This window comes from Dipodomys spectabilis, unplaced genomic scaffold, assembly GCF_019054845.1.
Source record: "Dipodomys spectabilis isolate Male_0828 unplaced genomic scaffold, ASM1905484v1 ptg000329l, whole genome shotgun sequence".
NCBI lineage: Eukaryota > Metazoa > Chordata > Mammalia > Rodentia > Heteromyidae > Dipodomys > Dipodomys spectabilis.
The window spans coordinates 1,337,193-1,355,699 of record NW_024871006.1 but is presented as its reverse complement, the minus strand read 5'-3'; the positions used below and the strand labels follow the sequence as shown (position 1 = coordinate 1,355,699).

At 46.9% G+C, this 18,507-nt stretch overlaps 1 protein-coding gene across 1 annotated transcript in view; it reads right to left on the bottom strand.

Annotated features, from left to right (window-relative positions):
- Positions 1-13,596: 13,596 nt before the first annotated feature.
- The window catches only part of Rgs9 (regulator of G protein signaling 9), a 63,627-nt gene continuing 58,716 nt past the window's right edge, over positions 13,597-18,507 (bottom strand). Inside the window, exons 18-19 of the mRNA XM_042665487.1 lie at positions 15,659-16,128; positions 13,597-13,995 (exon numbers count right to left, since the gene is read on the bottom strand). Coding sequence (XP_042521421.1) covers positions 13,845-13,995; positions 15,659-16,128 — 621 coding nt within the window. The 3' untranslated portion in view covers positions 13,597-13,844. The remainder of the gene's footprint in view (positions 13,996-15,658; positions 16,129-18,507) is intronic.

The following is an 18,507-nucleotide window of genomic DNA, read 5'->3' as shown; positions in this document are numbered from 1 at the left end:
AGGGAAGGGAAAGGAAAATAGAAGGGAAGGGAAGGGAAGGGAAGGGAAGGGAAGGGAAGGGAAGGGAAGGGAAGGGAAGGGAAGGGAAAGGAAGGGAAGGGAAGGGAAGGGAAGGGAAGGGAAGGGGAGGGGAGGTGTATCTGATACTCAGTTCTCCCTCATATCTACCTGAATGGAAGTAGTTGCACAATTCCTGGGGATACCAAATCCATCAATGTTCAGGTCCCTTATATATCAATGTAATTCCATTTTAAATGTTATTGAGGACTGGAAGCAGGGCTCAGTGATGGAATGCCTGCCTAATAGACACGAGGCCCTTAGTTCAAGCCCCGTATTATCAAAAAGGAAAATCAAAGCAAAAACATTTTTATTGATACTTGTTTGTGGTCCACTCAAGTCTCTTATACAAATTGGTGTAGTATTTGCCTAGAACTTCTACAATCCTCCCACACATTTAATTATCACTAGATTATTTATAAAAACCTAGTGTAATGTATACCCTCTATAAATAGTTGTTCTTTTCTTTAAGGGATAATGACAAGGAAAAAATCTGTAACTATTTGATACAGATGCAATTTTCTTCTGTTCTGAAGTTGTCTGATTCTGTGGGTGAGGAATCTGCAGATACAGAGGGCTGCCTGTATTAACGTCTAGTCTGTGCAGATTGGAGTGGACTGGATTACTAGCAACCATCTTGTTCCTTTACCTGCACGACTGGATTACTAGCAACCATCCTGTTCCTTTACCCACACTGTGTAGAAGAGAAGGAAAGAAGGCAAGAAGGGAGGAAAGTCAGCCAAGTGTGAGCGCTCATGCCTGGGCTACCACTGCGGAACATTGGGTCCGATCGTACTAGGAGCCCTCAGTCCCCAGTGGAGCAGGCTGCAGGGGGAAAGTGAGGAAATCAGCACCCCAGCCCACAGACCACACCCTCCCTTGGCCAGTATTTCACCTGGGCATGAGCAACCCCGTACTTTGTGGGTGTATTTCATGTGGATCAAGCATGTCCCCATGACCAGAGAGTGCTTTTGGGCAGAGAGGCAGAGTAATGGTCAGAAAGCAGGGGTGCTGTCTGTAGTGACCTTGGGGTAGACTAAGGTGACATGGATGGAGCACAGCAGTATTGACTCCACCATGTAAAATGTATTTCTTACCATGGATGGCAGTCAAAAAAGTTCCTGCTTAAAAATAAAATAAAATAAAACAACAGAAGCTGGGACTTGGGTCCAGTCTTCCTGCTGCTAACCCTTAGTCTCTTCTAATTTGGCCACCAACCTTTGATTTCGCCCCTTTCATGTGCCCAGAATCAATACATCCTTTCCCATCCTGTCCAGAACATCCTGACTGGGTCATTTTAGTGGGTATGTTACTACACTTCTATCCTCTAGGGCTGGGAAGGTGGTTCAATGGTGGAGTGCTTGCCTTGCATGCATGAGGCCCTGGGTTCGATTCCTCAGCACCACATAAGCAGAAAAAGCCTGAAGTGGCACTGAGGGTACAGTGATAGCCTTGAGCTGAAGAGCTCAGGGACAGCGCCCAGGCCCAGAATTCAAGACCCACAATGGACTGAGAAAAAAAGTCACATCTGTCCTCTCTTTTGTCACTACTTAAAGGATCCAAGACACAATTATAAACTGTTAGCAAACTGGAGAATCAGACTTGACCCTGACTGAGATGACTTCAAGAGGTGGACACAAAAGAGAAAGCTGGTAGGCCAGAGCTGCTTGGGGTGGGATGGGAGCGGTAGGGGAGAGGGGGAGGGAAGAGAAGTTACTCTCCATGGTCCTGAAATCCCTCCCCTACTTGGCTTTCATGCCCTGAGTCCTCCTCACCTTAACTGGTTTCTCTTGGAAGTATGCCTTTACAATATCACACATAAATTCTCTTCTCAGGACCTACTTTTGGGAAAGTCCCCCAAGATATTGCCATTTATCTTCAATGTACACCTTCTGTATGCATAGATCACATATATGGCTCTGATTATTTGGTAGAACATTTGACTCTGATCTTCCTAGCAACCTGTGCTAGGTAGAGTCATGATTGGCCACAAGAAATTAAGATTCAGAAGTATGTGAGGTGCTGAGTACAGAGAAAAAGTCTTTAACAGCTTCATATAACAATCATAGTAAGGAATCCCATAAAACAGCGGTGAAAAGCCAAAGAAGGAATGAGCTTTCTGATGCTCTTCTGTAATCCAAGGATTAAATGTAGTATTTAATCAAGGATCACATAAGCAAATGCCTACAGGGACAAGATGGCTAACATCAAGGAGGCACTATGTAAGAAACAATTAGAAAGTACATTTCCTGTTTAAAGGAGACCCCGATCCAATCGTCTGTCTCTATATGGGAACGTTATTGCGAGACCTTCCAGCTTCCAAGAAAATCAGATTTTACACACAAACTACCTCAATTTAAAAACTATTAGAAATGAAGAGAAAAATGGCAGACTGCTGATAGCCACCTTTCTTTTTCCTGTGTCCGTGTGGACCCACTTTATGTATGTGACTTAAGGGAAAGACAGGCTTAGGTAAGGATGCCATAAAATGTGTAGGCAGAAAGAGGTTAGTGGATAGCAAAATTAGTAAATCCTAAACTGAAGAAAGGAACCAACCTTACTTGGACCGATGGAGCTCAGGGCAGGGAATCCCTCTCTGTACCAGAGGGACAGAAGTTCCTTCCCGGATTCCTTTCCAATTTTCCCTTTTCCTTTTTTTTCTTGTGGTGGCTTCTGTTTGGGGCTTATGGTTTGTACTTTCCTCTTATCTTTTCTTCCTGGTGAGATCCACACATGTGAACCACCATAGGAACAGTTCAACTTTATGGAGCTCAGCAAGCTTGGCTTTGGTTGCTTTTATTTCCTTTCTGTTTTTGTTTTTGTTTTGGGGGATCAAATTGACAACTCTGTCCTGTGGCCCAGGGCAAAATAAGAGCAGTAAATGAGCACCTGTGAGCATGGACACCAGGCCAGATCAACACCAAAGGAAGACTTGAACTCACAGCTCCATAAGAGGGACCCAACGAGGTGCCAGGTTGTTCAGTGGGTGAATGCTTCTACTGGGTGGCAGCTGCTGCTCTTCTCTGTGCTGCCAAACTTTCCTATAATCTACATCATCCCTGGGAATTCTATCCATGATGACCAAGTGAAGTAAGCAGGTGCAGAAGGGAATTTGAGCAGCGGGGATGAGTGCCAATCTCCTACCCCTGAGAGTAGACCCTTTGATACCTCACAAGCAGAAACGTGGGGTAGAATGGAAGCAAAACAGAACTTCATTAGAACTTTGTGGTAATTTAGTGTGTTTTATTCCTTGGAAATCTGTCCCCAGGTAAACCCAGGGTGTGGGAGTCACCTACCCCATGAGAAAACCTATCAGCAGGGTAAAGTTGCACAAGGTGACTAACAGAAACAGCCTGAGGGTGGATATCTCCACTCTGACACTCTAACAACAGAGATCAGAGAGAATGACACAGGCACCTCCCAATTCTACCTTATCCCCAGAGCACTTTCAGGACTCACACAATACCACCTGAGCAGGGAAAGAGAAGTAGAGTGTTCTCCCTTCCACTAGGTGAGCTCCATTTGTTTAATCCAAGTCCTAGAGCAGGAACTGAGCTAGGCTGAGCCAATCCATTTGATGGAGCCCAGCTAACAGTCAATCTCACCCTCAACAAAAAAGAAAAACTAACTGTTGCACCTTTTCTTTCTTTTCTGTTTTGTCTTACCAGCAACATATTCCACCTCTCCCCTTCTTTACTTCTCCCATCTTGACTGCCTTTGCAATCCCTACAAGCACATTAGGTGCCAGCATTTATCATGCTCCACTTTCCATTCCCCCATCTTCCATACTTGCTGTCTCTTCCCTCACCCTCCCTACTCATAATAGTTCAATTCTCACCTATACGCATAGTTTCCTTATCCTCCTCCTAACCCCTTAGGAGTCCCTCCACAAAACCCTATCCCCCTGTACATATAATATGATTGATTGTGTATATACTGTTAACAATGGTTTTTGTACTTATCTGGTTAGGTTTTGAATTAGTTAATTTATTAAAGCTGAGTTACATCCCCATGCCAAGATGAAAAGGGACACATCAACACAGCTATACCCAATCCTGTGAGAATAACGAGACTAGTGCAATGTGAAGATTTCAGGGGCTGAAAGTCAAATCATGAGGAATCCTCAAATGAGTGAATTTCTACATAGAATATGAAAAAACTAGGAAATGTAACACCTCCAAACATCACCAGTTTTACAACAAAGGACCAGAAGAACAGTGAAATGGAGAAAAAAACCCTTATAGGGAACTCAAAAGAATGATGATATGAGCATTCAATGAAATGAAAGAAGACATTTGTAAGCAACTATATAAACACAAAGAGAACACAAGCAAACAAATAAAGGAATCTAATGAGAGCACAAATAAAAATCTAAGTGAGTATCAAATAAATACAAATAAACAGCTAAGTGAACTCAAAAAGAATACAGATAAACAGAAAAAAAAGATCAGACTATGCCCATAAACAAATAAACTAAATAAAGAAGTCTGTAAAATAAAGAGATAAAAACCCTGAAAAAAGAAAAAGTCAAGCTGAAGTCCTACAGATAAAAAGTAAAATGGAGGGGGCTTGGGAAGGTGGCTCAGTGGTAGAGCACTTGTCTTGCATGCATGAGGCCATGGGTTCGATTCCTCAGCACCACATAAGCAAAAAGAAAAAGCCGGAAGTGGCTCTGTGGCTCAAGTGGTAGAGCGCTAGCCTTGAGCTGAAGAGCTGAGGGACAGCACCCAGGCCCAAGTTCAGACCCCACGACCAGACCCCCCCCCCAAAAAAAAGTAAAATGGAAAGTCACTCTAGCAGATTAAACAATAGGGAGGTCAGAATTTCTGCTTCTTCACAGTAGAAAAAGTAGAAGAAAATACAGTTTAAAAAAAAAGACCAGAGAAATATGAAATAAATGCATAAGAACTTCAGAACTTGATTTAAGAAACCAAATTTATGAATTATGGCATAAATTAAAGGGAAGCAATGACAGCTAAAGGTATAGAAAATATATTTGACAAAATAATAGCAGAAAGCCTCCCAAATCTCAAAAAAAGGGACAATATAGATAAGGAAACTTAAAGAACACACAACAAAACAAATTATGAAAGAACCTCACCACAACATATTACAGGTGAAACAATAGTTACACAGAACACGGAAGGAATACTGGAAGCAATATGAGAAAAAAGTATGTCATTTTCAAAAGGAACCACATTAGAATAACAATAGATTTTCCAACAGACACCTTAAAAGCAAGAATAGCTTGGGATCATGTATTTCAAACACAGTCAAAAATTGCCAACCAAGAATCTTCTACCCAGTGGAGCTATCCTTTATCACAAAAGGGCACTAAGCACACTCCATTAGAAACAAAAATTAAAGCAGCTATCACCACCGAACCATCATTACAGGAGATATTCAAAGATAGTCTGCACATAGAATAAGAAGATCTATGTATATATTAAAAAATGGGAGAAAACAAATCCCACCAGATGAGTAGATAAGTATCTTAGACCAGGAGATTCTCTAACATTAGTTTTTATAAGTGGTAGTTACTCCAACATAACCCTTCAATTTTAACACTCAGTATCTATTACCTCAATTCTTCAATTAAAATATGAGAATGGTGAGTTGGACTAAAAGTCAAGACTCATCCATCTGTTGTCTACAAGCAACACACTGTCGGAAAGACAAAACAAGACAAATATTGGCCTAGGATGAAAGACTACAAAAGGTTTTTCAAGCAAATAGACTCTGAAAGCAGACAGGTGTACCTATACTCCATACTCATATCCAATACAGCAGTTTTAAACCAAATTTAGTCCAAAGAGAGAAAAGTCATTTGATATTAAAAAGGGAACTTTCCATCAAGAAGATATAGCAATTCTTAACATTTGAGCACCAAATATCAGCATACCCAACTTTGTTACACAAGCCTAGGGGTCTTAAAAGCATACACAGACCCAACAACAAGAATTGGATATTTCCATATCCTACTCTCCTCAACTGACAGATCATAGAGGCAAAAAATCAACAAAGGAACCATAGATTTAAATGAAACCATAGACCTGACAGACATCTACAGAATACTTCATCCACACTGCACAATTCAGTATATGCCTCCTTCAAGATAAGTTACAAGAATGGAAGAGAAAGGAAGTCTTTCTAGATGGATAAGGAATCTACCATACTGGTGAAAGTGACTGACTATTTTTTTTATTTCTCTCCCCCTGCTAAATTCCCCAATTAATTTAAATAGTCTTTACGTTCTATATTCATAGTCATACTATCTTTAAATAATATTTTTTCTCTTCCTTTTTCCAAATCTTGTCTCAACTTTTATTGTATTGTCCGGAACTTTTCAAAACAAAGGAATACCACGCAGACGGTAATAAACTTTGCTATAAGTAAATTGCAGTGGCATTGGGTGTAATGGCAGTGGCAGAGGAAAAAGAATCTAGTAACCTTTTTCTGGGAAAATACATGGGATGAATACAATTTGGAGAAAACGTGCTAAGAATAAACTTTGCCTATCCTTTGTCTGTTGGAGGTACACATTGCGTATCCAACCCACCAGCGAATCATTTTTTGCTTTAATATGAAAATGTGCAGGGAACCTGCCCCTCCTTGCACAACCCTCCCGCTTCCCCACATCATCCCTCTATTCTGACCCAGCTGAATCTGGCCTCAGAGTCTCCTTCTCCTGAGTGGTCCACCTTCCCTAGCTTTGCATCTTAAATCCATCCTCAGCCCAGCAGCCCAAGCGAGCAGGTGACATCAGCACTTGTGGCTCAGGTTATTCTGCTCTCCTGCAATAGCCCTCTCACTGGTTCTCTCCCTGTAGTCGCTGAATGTGTTTCCTCAAATGCATCTTCCTGGAGATATGTTCTCTGTCTAGCCCACCCGACTCAAATTGTAGGCCCTTCCTCTCCACTCTCTGGTTGCCCTTCCGCCCTTTCTGTCTGACTTAGCACCTGGTACCATCTGTACCCAGATCTTGCTCCTCTTCACAAAGAGTAGAAGAAAGGGCACCTCAGAATTTTCACAGGAGTAAGCTTGCTCACCAACACCCCAGACATGAAAGCATAGGATCATCTGGAAGGAGTGCCTTTCTGTAATTTGCACCAAGGCACTGGAAGGAAATAAGAAGTTAAGTGACAAGGAGACTGGGGTAGCTTTCTGCAGATGAGCAATGGTCTTTTCTGCCTTCTCTCTCTACTGGAAATGAGTGTCTTTGAGGCAAAAGTTCAGCACATACTAGATGCGTCTTGACCCCCTTTCCATGGGTTTCCACTGTAACGTTTTCCTTTTTCTTCTCCCTCCTTCCTCAGTACGATCGTCCTTCACTGGCTTTACTGCAGATTCGATTCTGTCCTTCTCTCCCTGTGCTCTGTCCTTCAATCCCTTCACCGATTCCAGGGTTTCAGTATTTTTCTGATCTCCATGAAGCTGTCCTCAAAAGATTTACCACTAGTTCAGTGTTCCTCTTGGAAGCTGATGTGGTGGGTCAAAATCAAACCCTGCATTTATCTCCCAAATTCCTTCGCCTTCCACCTTTCCTTGGTTCCACATTGAGGGCAGCCACTGTGGAGCATGATGGCTCGGTGGACGCTCTTGGCTTTGCTCCCTCCTTTCCCCTAAGGTCACCTTCCAGGTGTGCTCATGTCCAGCTGTTCTTTCCTCTGCAGTCCCAGGGTTCTTCTGTCACCTTGTGCATCCATCAGGCCACGGCCCCCTGTGTGCTCCCCTCCCCCAGTCCCTAACTTCTTGGGTCTTATGGAGATTTCAGACCTAGCTTCCCTTCTCACTCCATCCCACATCCGGCCTCCGTGCCCTTTTCTGAAGTGTGTCTATAATCAGCCACAGCCAGGATGAAAATCCTCCCATCACTCTCCATCATCTGGTAGGTTCAGATGAACCGCCTCAAGCTCAGCACTAGGATCAACCTAACCACCGAATTGTCTCCTATTCCCCCCCTTTCCATAAACTGCACTCTGCGGCCCTCTGTAATCACACCCCTCTCCATTGGACCACACCGACATCTCTCTGGGCCCTATGATTGGAGGGTCTTCTTCCTGTTCCTGTCATTTCAGGTCTGTGGATGCCTTGATTATGCCAGGTGAGTGACTCTCTCCCTCCCGCAGTCCATCACATTGTTGGGAGTGTCGTTTGAATGCAAGCTTTAGAGCCCTAGCTGCTGGGCGCCAAAATCATGAGAGCCCTTGACAGCCCCTAGCACCAGCTACCTAGTATGTACTCAATAAACAGGTGTTGAATGAGGAGATAAATGATTAGCAATGCAAAGGCATGCTGAAGTAGCCCAACAACTATGTACAAGCCCCCCACTTTCTTAGCTCTGCGACCCCAACACGCACACAAATATTTCAGCTTGTCTGTCAAGTCAGTCCACACCTGCACATCCCCTCATTAGGTGCTGACTGTGGGCTTCAGACCCAGGATCGTTTGCCCTTAGGGTTTTGAGCCGTCTCCCTCAGACTAGAATCTCAGGGATTAATCGACTTCTAAGGGCCTCCTTCTCTGTCTTTCTGTCTCCAGCTTTCTGCTTCTGGGACAATCCCCAGGCCCCTGAGCAAAGGCAAAGCTTGGTCCCAAGACAGTGTCCTCTTAGAACCAGCCAAAGAGCAAAAGAAACCCTGCCTTCCCTGAGATCAAAGCTTTGTACTGCAGGATCACCGTGGCCTAATGCCACGCTGCTATGGCAACATGAATTTCAAGCAGTCACCGGCAGAACCTGCCTCTTCGTTCTCAGCAGCCCTGGAGCCAACCTCTCCAGGTACATTGCCCCAGAGTGAGGGACCACCCAAGGCTCCCGAAGCATTTTCTAGGGTTAAGGTGTCCCACCTGGGCAGCTGACATCCTGAGGATGGATGGAGAGGAGGCATCACATTTGTGTTTACAGAAACAAAATCCATTCCTGGGCAAGACAAAGGAACACCAGCAGCCTCTGGAACAGAACCTCCAACAAGGAGGCTGACAGAGTGTCCCTGTCCTGGGGACAGGGACAGCTTCTGTGTCAGGGGTCAAAGGTAACCACGTAGTCCTCCATCTCAATGACTTCACTGGAAGACAAACCAGGTATTCAAATGACACAACATGCAAGGTGACCAGCATCATGATACACATTCTCTGATGCCAAGTGCCAGTGGCTCACGCCTATAATCATAGCTACTGAGGAGGCTGAGATCTGAGGATCGTGGTTCCAAGCCAGCCCAGGCAGGAAATGCTGTGGGACTCTTCTCTCCAATTAATCACAGAAAAAGCCAAAAGTGGTATTGTAGCTCAAGTGGTAGAGTGCTAGCCTTGAACAAAAGGAGACAGCACCCAAGCCCAGGGTTCAAGGCCCAGGACTAGCAAAAGAAAAAAAAATGTTCTCCAACTTCTGTGAGCTTCTCTCACTGATAACAGTGGTACCCAATAAATGTCCAGAGCCCCACCAAAGCTAGGTCACCATGGTTAGCTCAGGTTCCCAGAAGACAAGCAGGGAGGTCCAAGTCCAGCAGTCTCTCTGGTTGCCCACTTTGTCCTTGTTTCCAGGGATAGGCAAGAAGAACCAGAACCCCAGCATCCTTGGCTTGTGGAGGAAGGTGCTTGGACCCACGTGGATGTTATGCTACAGTAAATGCAAGCACAGACAAGGTATCAGGGACAATTATGGCTAGGATGTTAACAAAATTATTTCCCTCACACCATCCATTGTTGGAAGCAATCTAACTCAGCCTGAGGGACGGGTCTTAAAATAGGCACAATCTTAAACCCAGCAACTCCTCTTGTTAGCTGCGGACCTGGGAAGATACAGAGGAATGTACACGGCTGTCCATAATGACATCATGTCTGTGAAAAACTGGGAGCCACTTAATGTGCGTGGTTGGGATGTGTGAGGCGCAGACTCCCTCTTCTGGTGAAGAATAAGGAGACAGGACAGGCAGGCTCTGGGCCGAGTCAGTAATCAAGAGTTCCTGCTCTCCTCTCCCTCCCTAGCCCATTTGCTGGGTGTCCAGACACTTCTCCATGACTTGGCCAGCCCAGACTCTTTCATAATCCATTACTTCTCCCCCACACTTACCGAGAGATCCTCACTTGCTTGGACTCTGTCTAGTCTGGGCATCGGATCATTCAAGAGTCCCAGATTCTAGTGTTCAAATAAAATAATCAGCAAGCTGGGTGTTGGTGGCTCACGCCTGAAATCCTAGCTACTCAGGAGGCTGAGATCTGAGGATCGCAGTTCAAAGCCTGCCTGAGCAGGAAAATCCTGAGACTCTTATCTCTAATACACCACTCAGAAAACCGAAAGTGCTGCTGCGGCTCAAGTGGTAGAGCGTTAGCCTTGAGTGGAAGAGCTGAGGGACAGCGCCGAGGCCCAGATTCAAGACCCATAATCAAAAAAAAAAAAAAAAAGCATCAGCATTTCTGGGGCTAGAGGATGGGTGGAACTACAAGGTTTCTTTTATAAAATCAATTGTGGGGCTTGACCTCTGAGCCTGGGCGCTGTCTCTCATCTCTTCAGCTCAAGGCAAACTCTCTACCACTTGAGCCACAGCACCACTTCTGGTTTTCTGGTGATTTATTGGAGATAAAGAGTCTCACGGACTTTCCTGCCCAGGCTGGCTTTGAACCAAGATCCTCAGATCTCAGCCTCCTGAGTAACTAGGATTACAGGCGGGAGCCATCAATGCCTGGCTGAGCAACAAGATTTTTAAAAGTAGTATTCCTTTCCTATAAAATAGTAATTATCGAAATGAACTCCAGGAATGAAAGCAAGAGAGTTTTTTTTCTCTCTTTTTGATGCTTTTGTTTTCTTTTCTTTTCATTATGTTTGTTCCTTTATATTGTCTTGAAGTGAGGCACAGAAATAGAGAGGCAAAGGGTGGACAAAAGCAGCCCTGGTACTCGCTGGACACTGTGTTGAAAATGAATTATGCAACTTGCGGGTAGGGACGGGAGGGAAAAACTTGGAGAGATCGAGGGAAGGGCTGACATTGTACAGAAAGAGCTGTTCTCTTTTCCTGACTTCTCTGTATATCACCTTTATAATAACAATAGATATTTCTTGAAAGTAGTGTTCCCTGCCTTTCCTTCCTTCCTTTGACTCTCCTGACCCTGAACTATCCTCCTGTCTTTGAGCTACTATGTAACAGAGAACAACTCTCTATTTGAGTCAAGTCTTTCTGGGATCTATTTATTACTGAACTTTAGCCTAGATTTTCCTCCATTCACCCAGTACATTCTGGATTCTGCTATCACTGATATTGAAGATCTAAGCGGCATGAGTTCTCTTTTAGACTCCAGGGTGTAGAAGCGGAGTCCTGCAAACACTAGCATTCAAATCAAGAGATTATTCCCCTTATTTCTGACCCCACTGGTGGGTAGTTGACCAAGGTTATGGATTGCCCTCAACTTTAATCTCATTTTAGACCAGCCCTGCAAATAAAGGCACGGAACTAACTAACGAACACTTTCCAGGGAAGACTCAGACTATCCCACTTTCTTCCTGGGAGAAAAGTTAACTCAGACCCATGGACTAAGTCTATCGGAAGCCACGAGAGCAATGCTCTTGAGTACTGAGCCTCGGTAGTTGCTGGGTAGACTTCGTCAAGTCCAGGTTTTGACCAACCATCTGCCCATCATTCATTTTTAGAAGTGGGCAAAGAGGTGATTCACCAGCCTCAGTATTTGTACCTAACTGAGATAATCTGTCAGAAGGCAAAGGAGGAGACAGGCTTGTGTCTGCTGATTGAGTTCTGCTGTAGTTGAGAGGTAGGAGAGGGAATGTCATAACTGGTTTAGCAAACTTCTTTTCCTTTATAGACTTTTTGTTCAACTTGCTTCCCCAACCCCCCCCCCCACCCTCTTTATTTGGAAGTATGGATTTTGAACCCAGGCCCTTGAATTTGCCAGATAAAGTTTCTACCACTGTGCCACACAACTAACCTTTTCCAATTTAGTTTATTTTTTTTCAGATACGTTCCCAAGATAACTTCACTCAGGATAGTCTCAATCCTATCTCCTAGAATAAGGACCTTGCAAGAGGATGGACTTCTCCAATAGTTGGAATTATAAACCTGCCTCACCATGCCCTGTTGTGAGAACAGAACTTAACAACTGTTTTATTCAACAGATAACAATTAATTTCAACCCACTGGTCAAATCCAATCACAAGTTCAGGAGGAACCTGTGGAACAATGCCAGGACTAGGGAAAAACCCTAAGACATGGATATAATGTGTAATCTCTAATCCAGGTTTTATTTTGTGTGAGTGCATACACACACATGCATGCCAGTATTAGGGCTTGAACTTAGGACTGCATGCCCTCAGCTAGCTTTTTCATTCAAGGCTTTCACCCTATTATTTGAGCCACACCTCTATTTCTGGCTTTTTGTTGGTTAATTGGCAACAAGAGTCTCATGGAATTTTCTGCCTGAGCTGGTTTTGAAGTGCGATCCTCAGAGCTCAGCCTCCTGAGTAGCTAGGTGTGAGCCCCCTGTAACCCAAGCTTGTCCAGGGTTTCTTAAGAGTGGCTCTCCATCTATTCTCTTTGGGTCATCTTTTGTTGTGAGGGTGCTGTGCTTTGTGGGAAGTTGAGAAGCCCTCCCTGGCCTTTACCTTCTACATGCCAGCAGCAGCCTTGACTCCCTACCACAACCCTGACCTTCAAAACTCTCTCCAGACACTGCCTTGTATGCCCTAGGGACAGAGGTAAATCAACCTGGTTGAGAACCATGAGATCAATCCAGGGGGCAAAAAGTCATTATCACAGCTACCTCCCCAGGCTAGCACTGGGCATCCAGTATGCACTCAATGAATAAGCACTCTCTGGATGAGTAGCTTGGAGAAAGGTAGGAAGAGTACCCAAGACCCACCCCCCATAACTTCCTACTGGCCTGGTGCAGTAGAAGAGAAAATGGGCTCCTGGATCCTCCTATAAGGAGAGGATGGACGAATGACCCAGTGTTGCAACACAGAGCCTGTATCCGACAGGCCAGGCTTTCCTCTGGGGGAGTAGGAAGGGGTCCTCAGACCATGATCCTGCAACTGACCGGGCAACAGTGCAGAGCCCATTCCCGGGACCTGAAAGACTCCTTTGGCAATGACTTTGACTCAAGGATGCCATCCTGGTGGCCTGGCCCAGATTCTGGAAACTGTGCTGCCTCTCAGACTCCCTCCACCCTCTCCTCCTTCTCTGGAGGGCTAAGTCCCTCCTTCCTTTCTTCAGCTTCCATCCTTTACCCCTCATAGATGTTGTCCCCAACACAATCCGTTTTGATGCCTACTTTTATAGAACCTTGCATTGTAGGGGTGTGCTTTTCCACTTCTGGTGGCCTGACACCTCCCACGCCCTAAAGCTTAGTTGATGAAAGCATTATGGCTGGACCATTGTAGACAGGGAAGGGGTGGGGGAGACTCTTGGAAGGTACTCAATGTCCCCTTGTCCACAAAACAGAAGAAAACACGAGTTTATTTCGTAAGCTATTATTGCTCATGAACAGCTAATACAATTGGGCACATGCTCACGTTCCAGTCCAAGAAATGCTTCCCAGTTATCCTTTTATTGGTATTAAGGCAGCAAGGGACATCTTCAGGCCCGCATGCCTTTTTTTTTGCCACGCAAGGGGACATCATGACTCGGGAAGTAGGGGAGCCAGCCAGCCAGAGGACTGTTCCCCAGTCTCTCCAGCCCTCCATTTTCATTCTAATGCACTTTGGTTTGAGAACAGGTGTGCAGCACGGCCCAGTCTGGCAGTATCTATCTGCCAGGAAGATGCTCCTGGTCCAAGGCCTCAGCTCAGCCAGCCTTGCCCTCCGCCAGGCTCTCCCAGGGACAGATGACCTCATTTTCTGTAGCCCGGTCACCAGACTCCCCTGTCCCAGCGTCGTCCGAGTCCACTAGGCAGTGTCCACTGTCTGTAGGCACATCCATTTTGATCTGGAAAAAGCTTCAGGCACAAAAGAGCACACATGACAAAGGGGTAGGAGGCCAGCTGATCCCCAACAGCCCCAAGTAGACTAACACACCAACACAGGGGGCATTTACCCAAAGGGGCTTGTGCCACCCTTGCCTCAGGAGATCCTTGTTATTAGGGATTAGGATTCCAAACATGCTTCATTTTACTTGGGGGCAAGGGCTTAGATCTTCCGGGTTCTGATGAATTCAGAAAGTCCCTGTAGGACATAGCAGCCCTTTTTATCCCTGAGAAACTGTTAAAAAGCCCCACACCCACATAGCAAGGCTGAGCTAGAACATTCCATCATCACCCTTCCTGATGAAGAATCAACAAGTATGCACTGGATTCTACTCCCCTTCCTAAGGGGGACCCCCCTTCCCTCCTGCTCCTCCAAGCAACGCGGGTAGGAGGGGCACGGGCCTGGGGTACTCACAGCCCCTCATGCATACGACACACAGTGCAGCCAATGCTCCTTGGGTACCCATGACAACTTAAGGCCCCTGCTTGTCCCTTCCTTCTCCAAGCTCAAGCAGGGCCAAATGTAGGAACTAGTTCATTCGTTTGGGGGGCGGGGGTAACCCTGACTGCCTCCTCTCAAACCCAATAAGGATGGGCTGATTCATAGTTTGTGCTGTCTACCACTTGGTTTTCTGCCATGGGCTTTATCAAGCAATCTTCTGAGCTCCTCTCTGTACTTGGCAGAGGAGGATTCATGCTCAGGAAGAGATCGGGCATCCGCATTTTTGATATCACTGCCAACACGAAGATCTAGGAGGGGTGCATGTGGAAATGTGCAGGTGCCCCTGAGGATGGGGGTTGAGGGAATGCAAGCCCCCTAAGGTAGGGGAAGCATACCCTAGGATCACATCACCTGGGCATCCCACTGTGGCCATAGATCTTCTACCCTTTACAAATCAGTGTCTTTATTAAACTCATATTCTCGCGGTTAAGGGGGACATAAGGAAAAGGTGGACAGGAAAAGATGTCAAAGCAAAAAAAACCCCATATAGGTGGGTGCAGTGGCCCACACGTTTAATCCTTGCTCCTTGGGAGGCAGAGACCGGGAGGATTCCCCATTCAAGGCCATCCTGGATAGTTATGACACCCCTCCCCAAATCTGAACAAATAAAAAGCAACTACTTGAGATTTGTAAATAGGAGGATTGCCAAGGCAACATAAAAGCCAAGATCTTGTTGGGAAAAGTAACCAAAGCCAAAAGGGCTGGCGGTGTTGGCCTAAGTGGGAGAATACAGACCTGGTTCTGATAAAATGATTAGTTAACTAATTAGCTAATTAATTTTATTTTGCCAATCCTGGGGCTTGAACTCAGGGCCTGAGCTCTGTCCCTGAGCTTCTCGGTGCTCAAGGCTAGCACCTGAGTCACAGTACCACTTCTGGCTTCTTCTGTATATGGGGTACTGAGGAATCGAACCCAGGGCTTCATGCATGCTAGGTAAGTACCCTACCACTAAACCACATTCCCAGCCCTAGCTAATTGGTTTTTAAGAAGACCTCTGGGCCTCCTCCTTGTCAGGAAGAGGGAGGGAAGCATTCCAGCCCCACCACCTCCCGGCCGCAGGTGTGTCACAGGGCCTTTGTCCACACCCGCAGCTCCCCGGTCATCACAAGCGCAGTGCAAGCCCCTTCTTCTTACTTTGCTACCTTCTTGGGTTTCAGCCTGGGCAGCTGCTGGCCCACGTCCCCCAGGGGCTGCACCTTCCCGTGGGACACAGCTGGGCACTTGGGTGAGAGCCTGGCAAAGACCGGAGAAGCCAAGCAACCTCGCCTCAGAAACCTGCTGAGGGACAGGGCCGGCCGGGCTTTGGCAGGGGCCCTGGGCTGGCTGAGTGACGCGGGGCCATCGATGGAGGTCTCGCTGCTATCGCCCTGGGCACCAGACCAGCTGGCCTCCCCCTTCGGCTCTAAGCCTGAAGAGCCCTCCAAGGCGACTCGAATGGGTGAGGGGCAGATGGCAGTGCTGGGCCGCCTGATGAAGCGGCTGGGCGAGGGGAAAGGCCTCCGGGGAGAGCGGCAGGACGGGGAGAAGGGGCCCGAAGGAGAGGGAGGCACGCAGGTCCCCGTGTACACGGCCAGGTGGGGGCTGGGAGCCATGTGCTGGCCTGGCTGTAGGGAAGGAAAGGAGAAAGCTCAGCAGTGAGTTCTGGGGGGCCCCCTCAAACCACCCTCAGTTAACTCAACCCCCTCTCCCACTTCTGATGACTTGGGGTGCAGGCCTGGTCTGTCTGCCCCCTGTGACAGCAGCACAGAGGCCTGCTGTTAGGGACCTGTCTGTACCCAAGAGCCCCAGAACGGGACAGTTCTGTCCCAGAGCACAAACCAGCCTTCTTCCCATTCCCAGATGCTGGAGGGAAGCCAGACTGAATTCTCCATCACCCCTCAGGACCATGACCCAGGGGAGCGAGCCCCAGCACCCCCAGGGCCATGTCTTCTGCACCAGTGGCCCCAGCCTCAGGCCTGGAAGCATCTCACTGAGCAGGAGAAATAGCAAGACCCCCACCACTTCAGCAGGGCCTGACCCCTGGTCATTGAGTGGAGAAAGGGGACGTATCTCGAGTCCCCGATGTAGGACAGGGATCTCCACCGCCACCTTCTCTCCACCCCTAAGAACTGTCCTGCAGATGGAAAGGCAGCGGCCTCAGCCCTGGGCAGGGGGCTGTTGGCTTCTGTGGCATGAGGTCCTGGTCTCCCAGTCACCCAGGTAAGATGACCTAACCTAAAGGAAATAGGGCAGGTGCATGGAAGGGCAGCTTTTCAAAGGCTGGGGGGAGGGGCAGATGACTGAAATGGCTGGATAAGATTGGAAATGGGGGTGAAAAGGAGTCTTCATTGTCTCCCACTGGTTCTCTGACATTCAAACAAGATCCTATTCTGAAATAGCAGCTTGAGCTATTGCTCCGTGTAACAGTTTAGGAACCAGACCCCAGGATCAGGACCTACCTGGGCTGGTGAATTATCACATTACTAACAAGTATTGTTATTGTTAAGATACAGTGAGAACTTAGCAACCAGAAGTCCCCGGCCTGAACAATTTACTCAATATCAGGGATGCTTGCATCTGCCTCCCTCCCCACCCCCAGAGCCACTCGGTGAGGCAAATCACTACCATTATCTCCATTTTTAACAGAGGTGGAAAATTCATGCTCAAGATGCCAAGGAATGGTGGAAATGGTAAGAGAGAGAGAGAGACTTAAAACTCCCAGGTCTGCATGGCTGAATGGATCAGCATATCCGGTCAAGAAGCTACTTCCAGTCCTCCAAAACACTCATTCTATAAGGACTCACATCTTACCAAGAGCCTGAACAAGCCTGGAAGAGGACCCTCCCAAGAGCTTCCAGGTTAGAGTGCAGCTACCCCGGCTGACCCCTGGCTGGTGAGCCCTGTTCAGGACCTGGTACCAATGTGTGGCCTGAAGATTCTTTCCACATCCACATGCCCAAGCTGATGATCTGAGGAGAGAGGCCTTTGGGAGGTGAGTAGGAATGGGACCCTTACATAAAAGACCCCAGAGAGCACAGTGAGAGTGCAGTGAGATGCTGCTATCATTCTCTGGATCTGTTGGTGCCTTCACCATGGACTTCTCAGTCCTCAGAACCATGGGAATTTTCTGTTAATGGGCCACCACCAAGGTAATGCCTTTATCGTAGTGGTCTCAATGGGCTAAGGCACCTCTGCGGTGGTCTCACCATGGGCAATCATGCACTAACAAGCATTTGTTCTTTGGGACTGTTGCTTACCCATCCATCAAAGACTTAATCAGTGACTACGTGAGATTGGAAGCCCAGAGCGGTGTAACAAAAAGTCCCTGCTGTTTTTGCTGAGCCATGTTGACCCCTATTGCCCATGGGAGGTTGGGATCCTAGCAGTGGAAGGAATAGACATAACTCACAAGAGAAGCTAGGCTTTGTCAAGATTGGGGGAAAGAAAGAGGTATCAGAGTGGTGCCTCCTGACTCTAACTGAAAACCCATTCCTTCAGCATCAATGGTAAACTCTTCTTCCATAATTCTACTCTACAGATACGACAACAAGTCTCATGGAGCTGATACAACCTGACCGGGATTGTATAGCTTATGACTAGAATTTTTTCCTCCCTACCTTCCCCCAACCCTGTGTATCTTCCATCCTCTTCTCTCCCTCCCTCTTTTCCCCATCCCATTCTTCCTCCAACACCTTCTCTTTTCCAAGGATGAATAACAGAATGGATAGGAAAAGTGACCGCTACCTTCCTTCACTTACCTTGCCTGAGATGGTTCTTTCTTCTGGGCAGATGGCCATTGGCTGGGTTGGCTGAGGACACTCTAAGCGGGCTTTATCCACCTCCTCCCACCAGTGACCCATGGATCCCCTCCAGCCTGGAGCTGGAGCTTGGAGACCTAGCCCCTCCCACCCATGCCCCAGCGACCACTGATGTCAGAAAGCAAAGCGGTGGCATGCAAGACACGTGGCAAAGAAATGTGACAGGACACAGACAAAGAGGAGGAC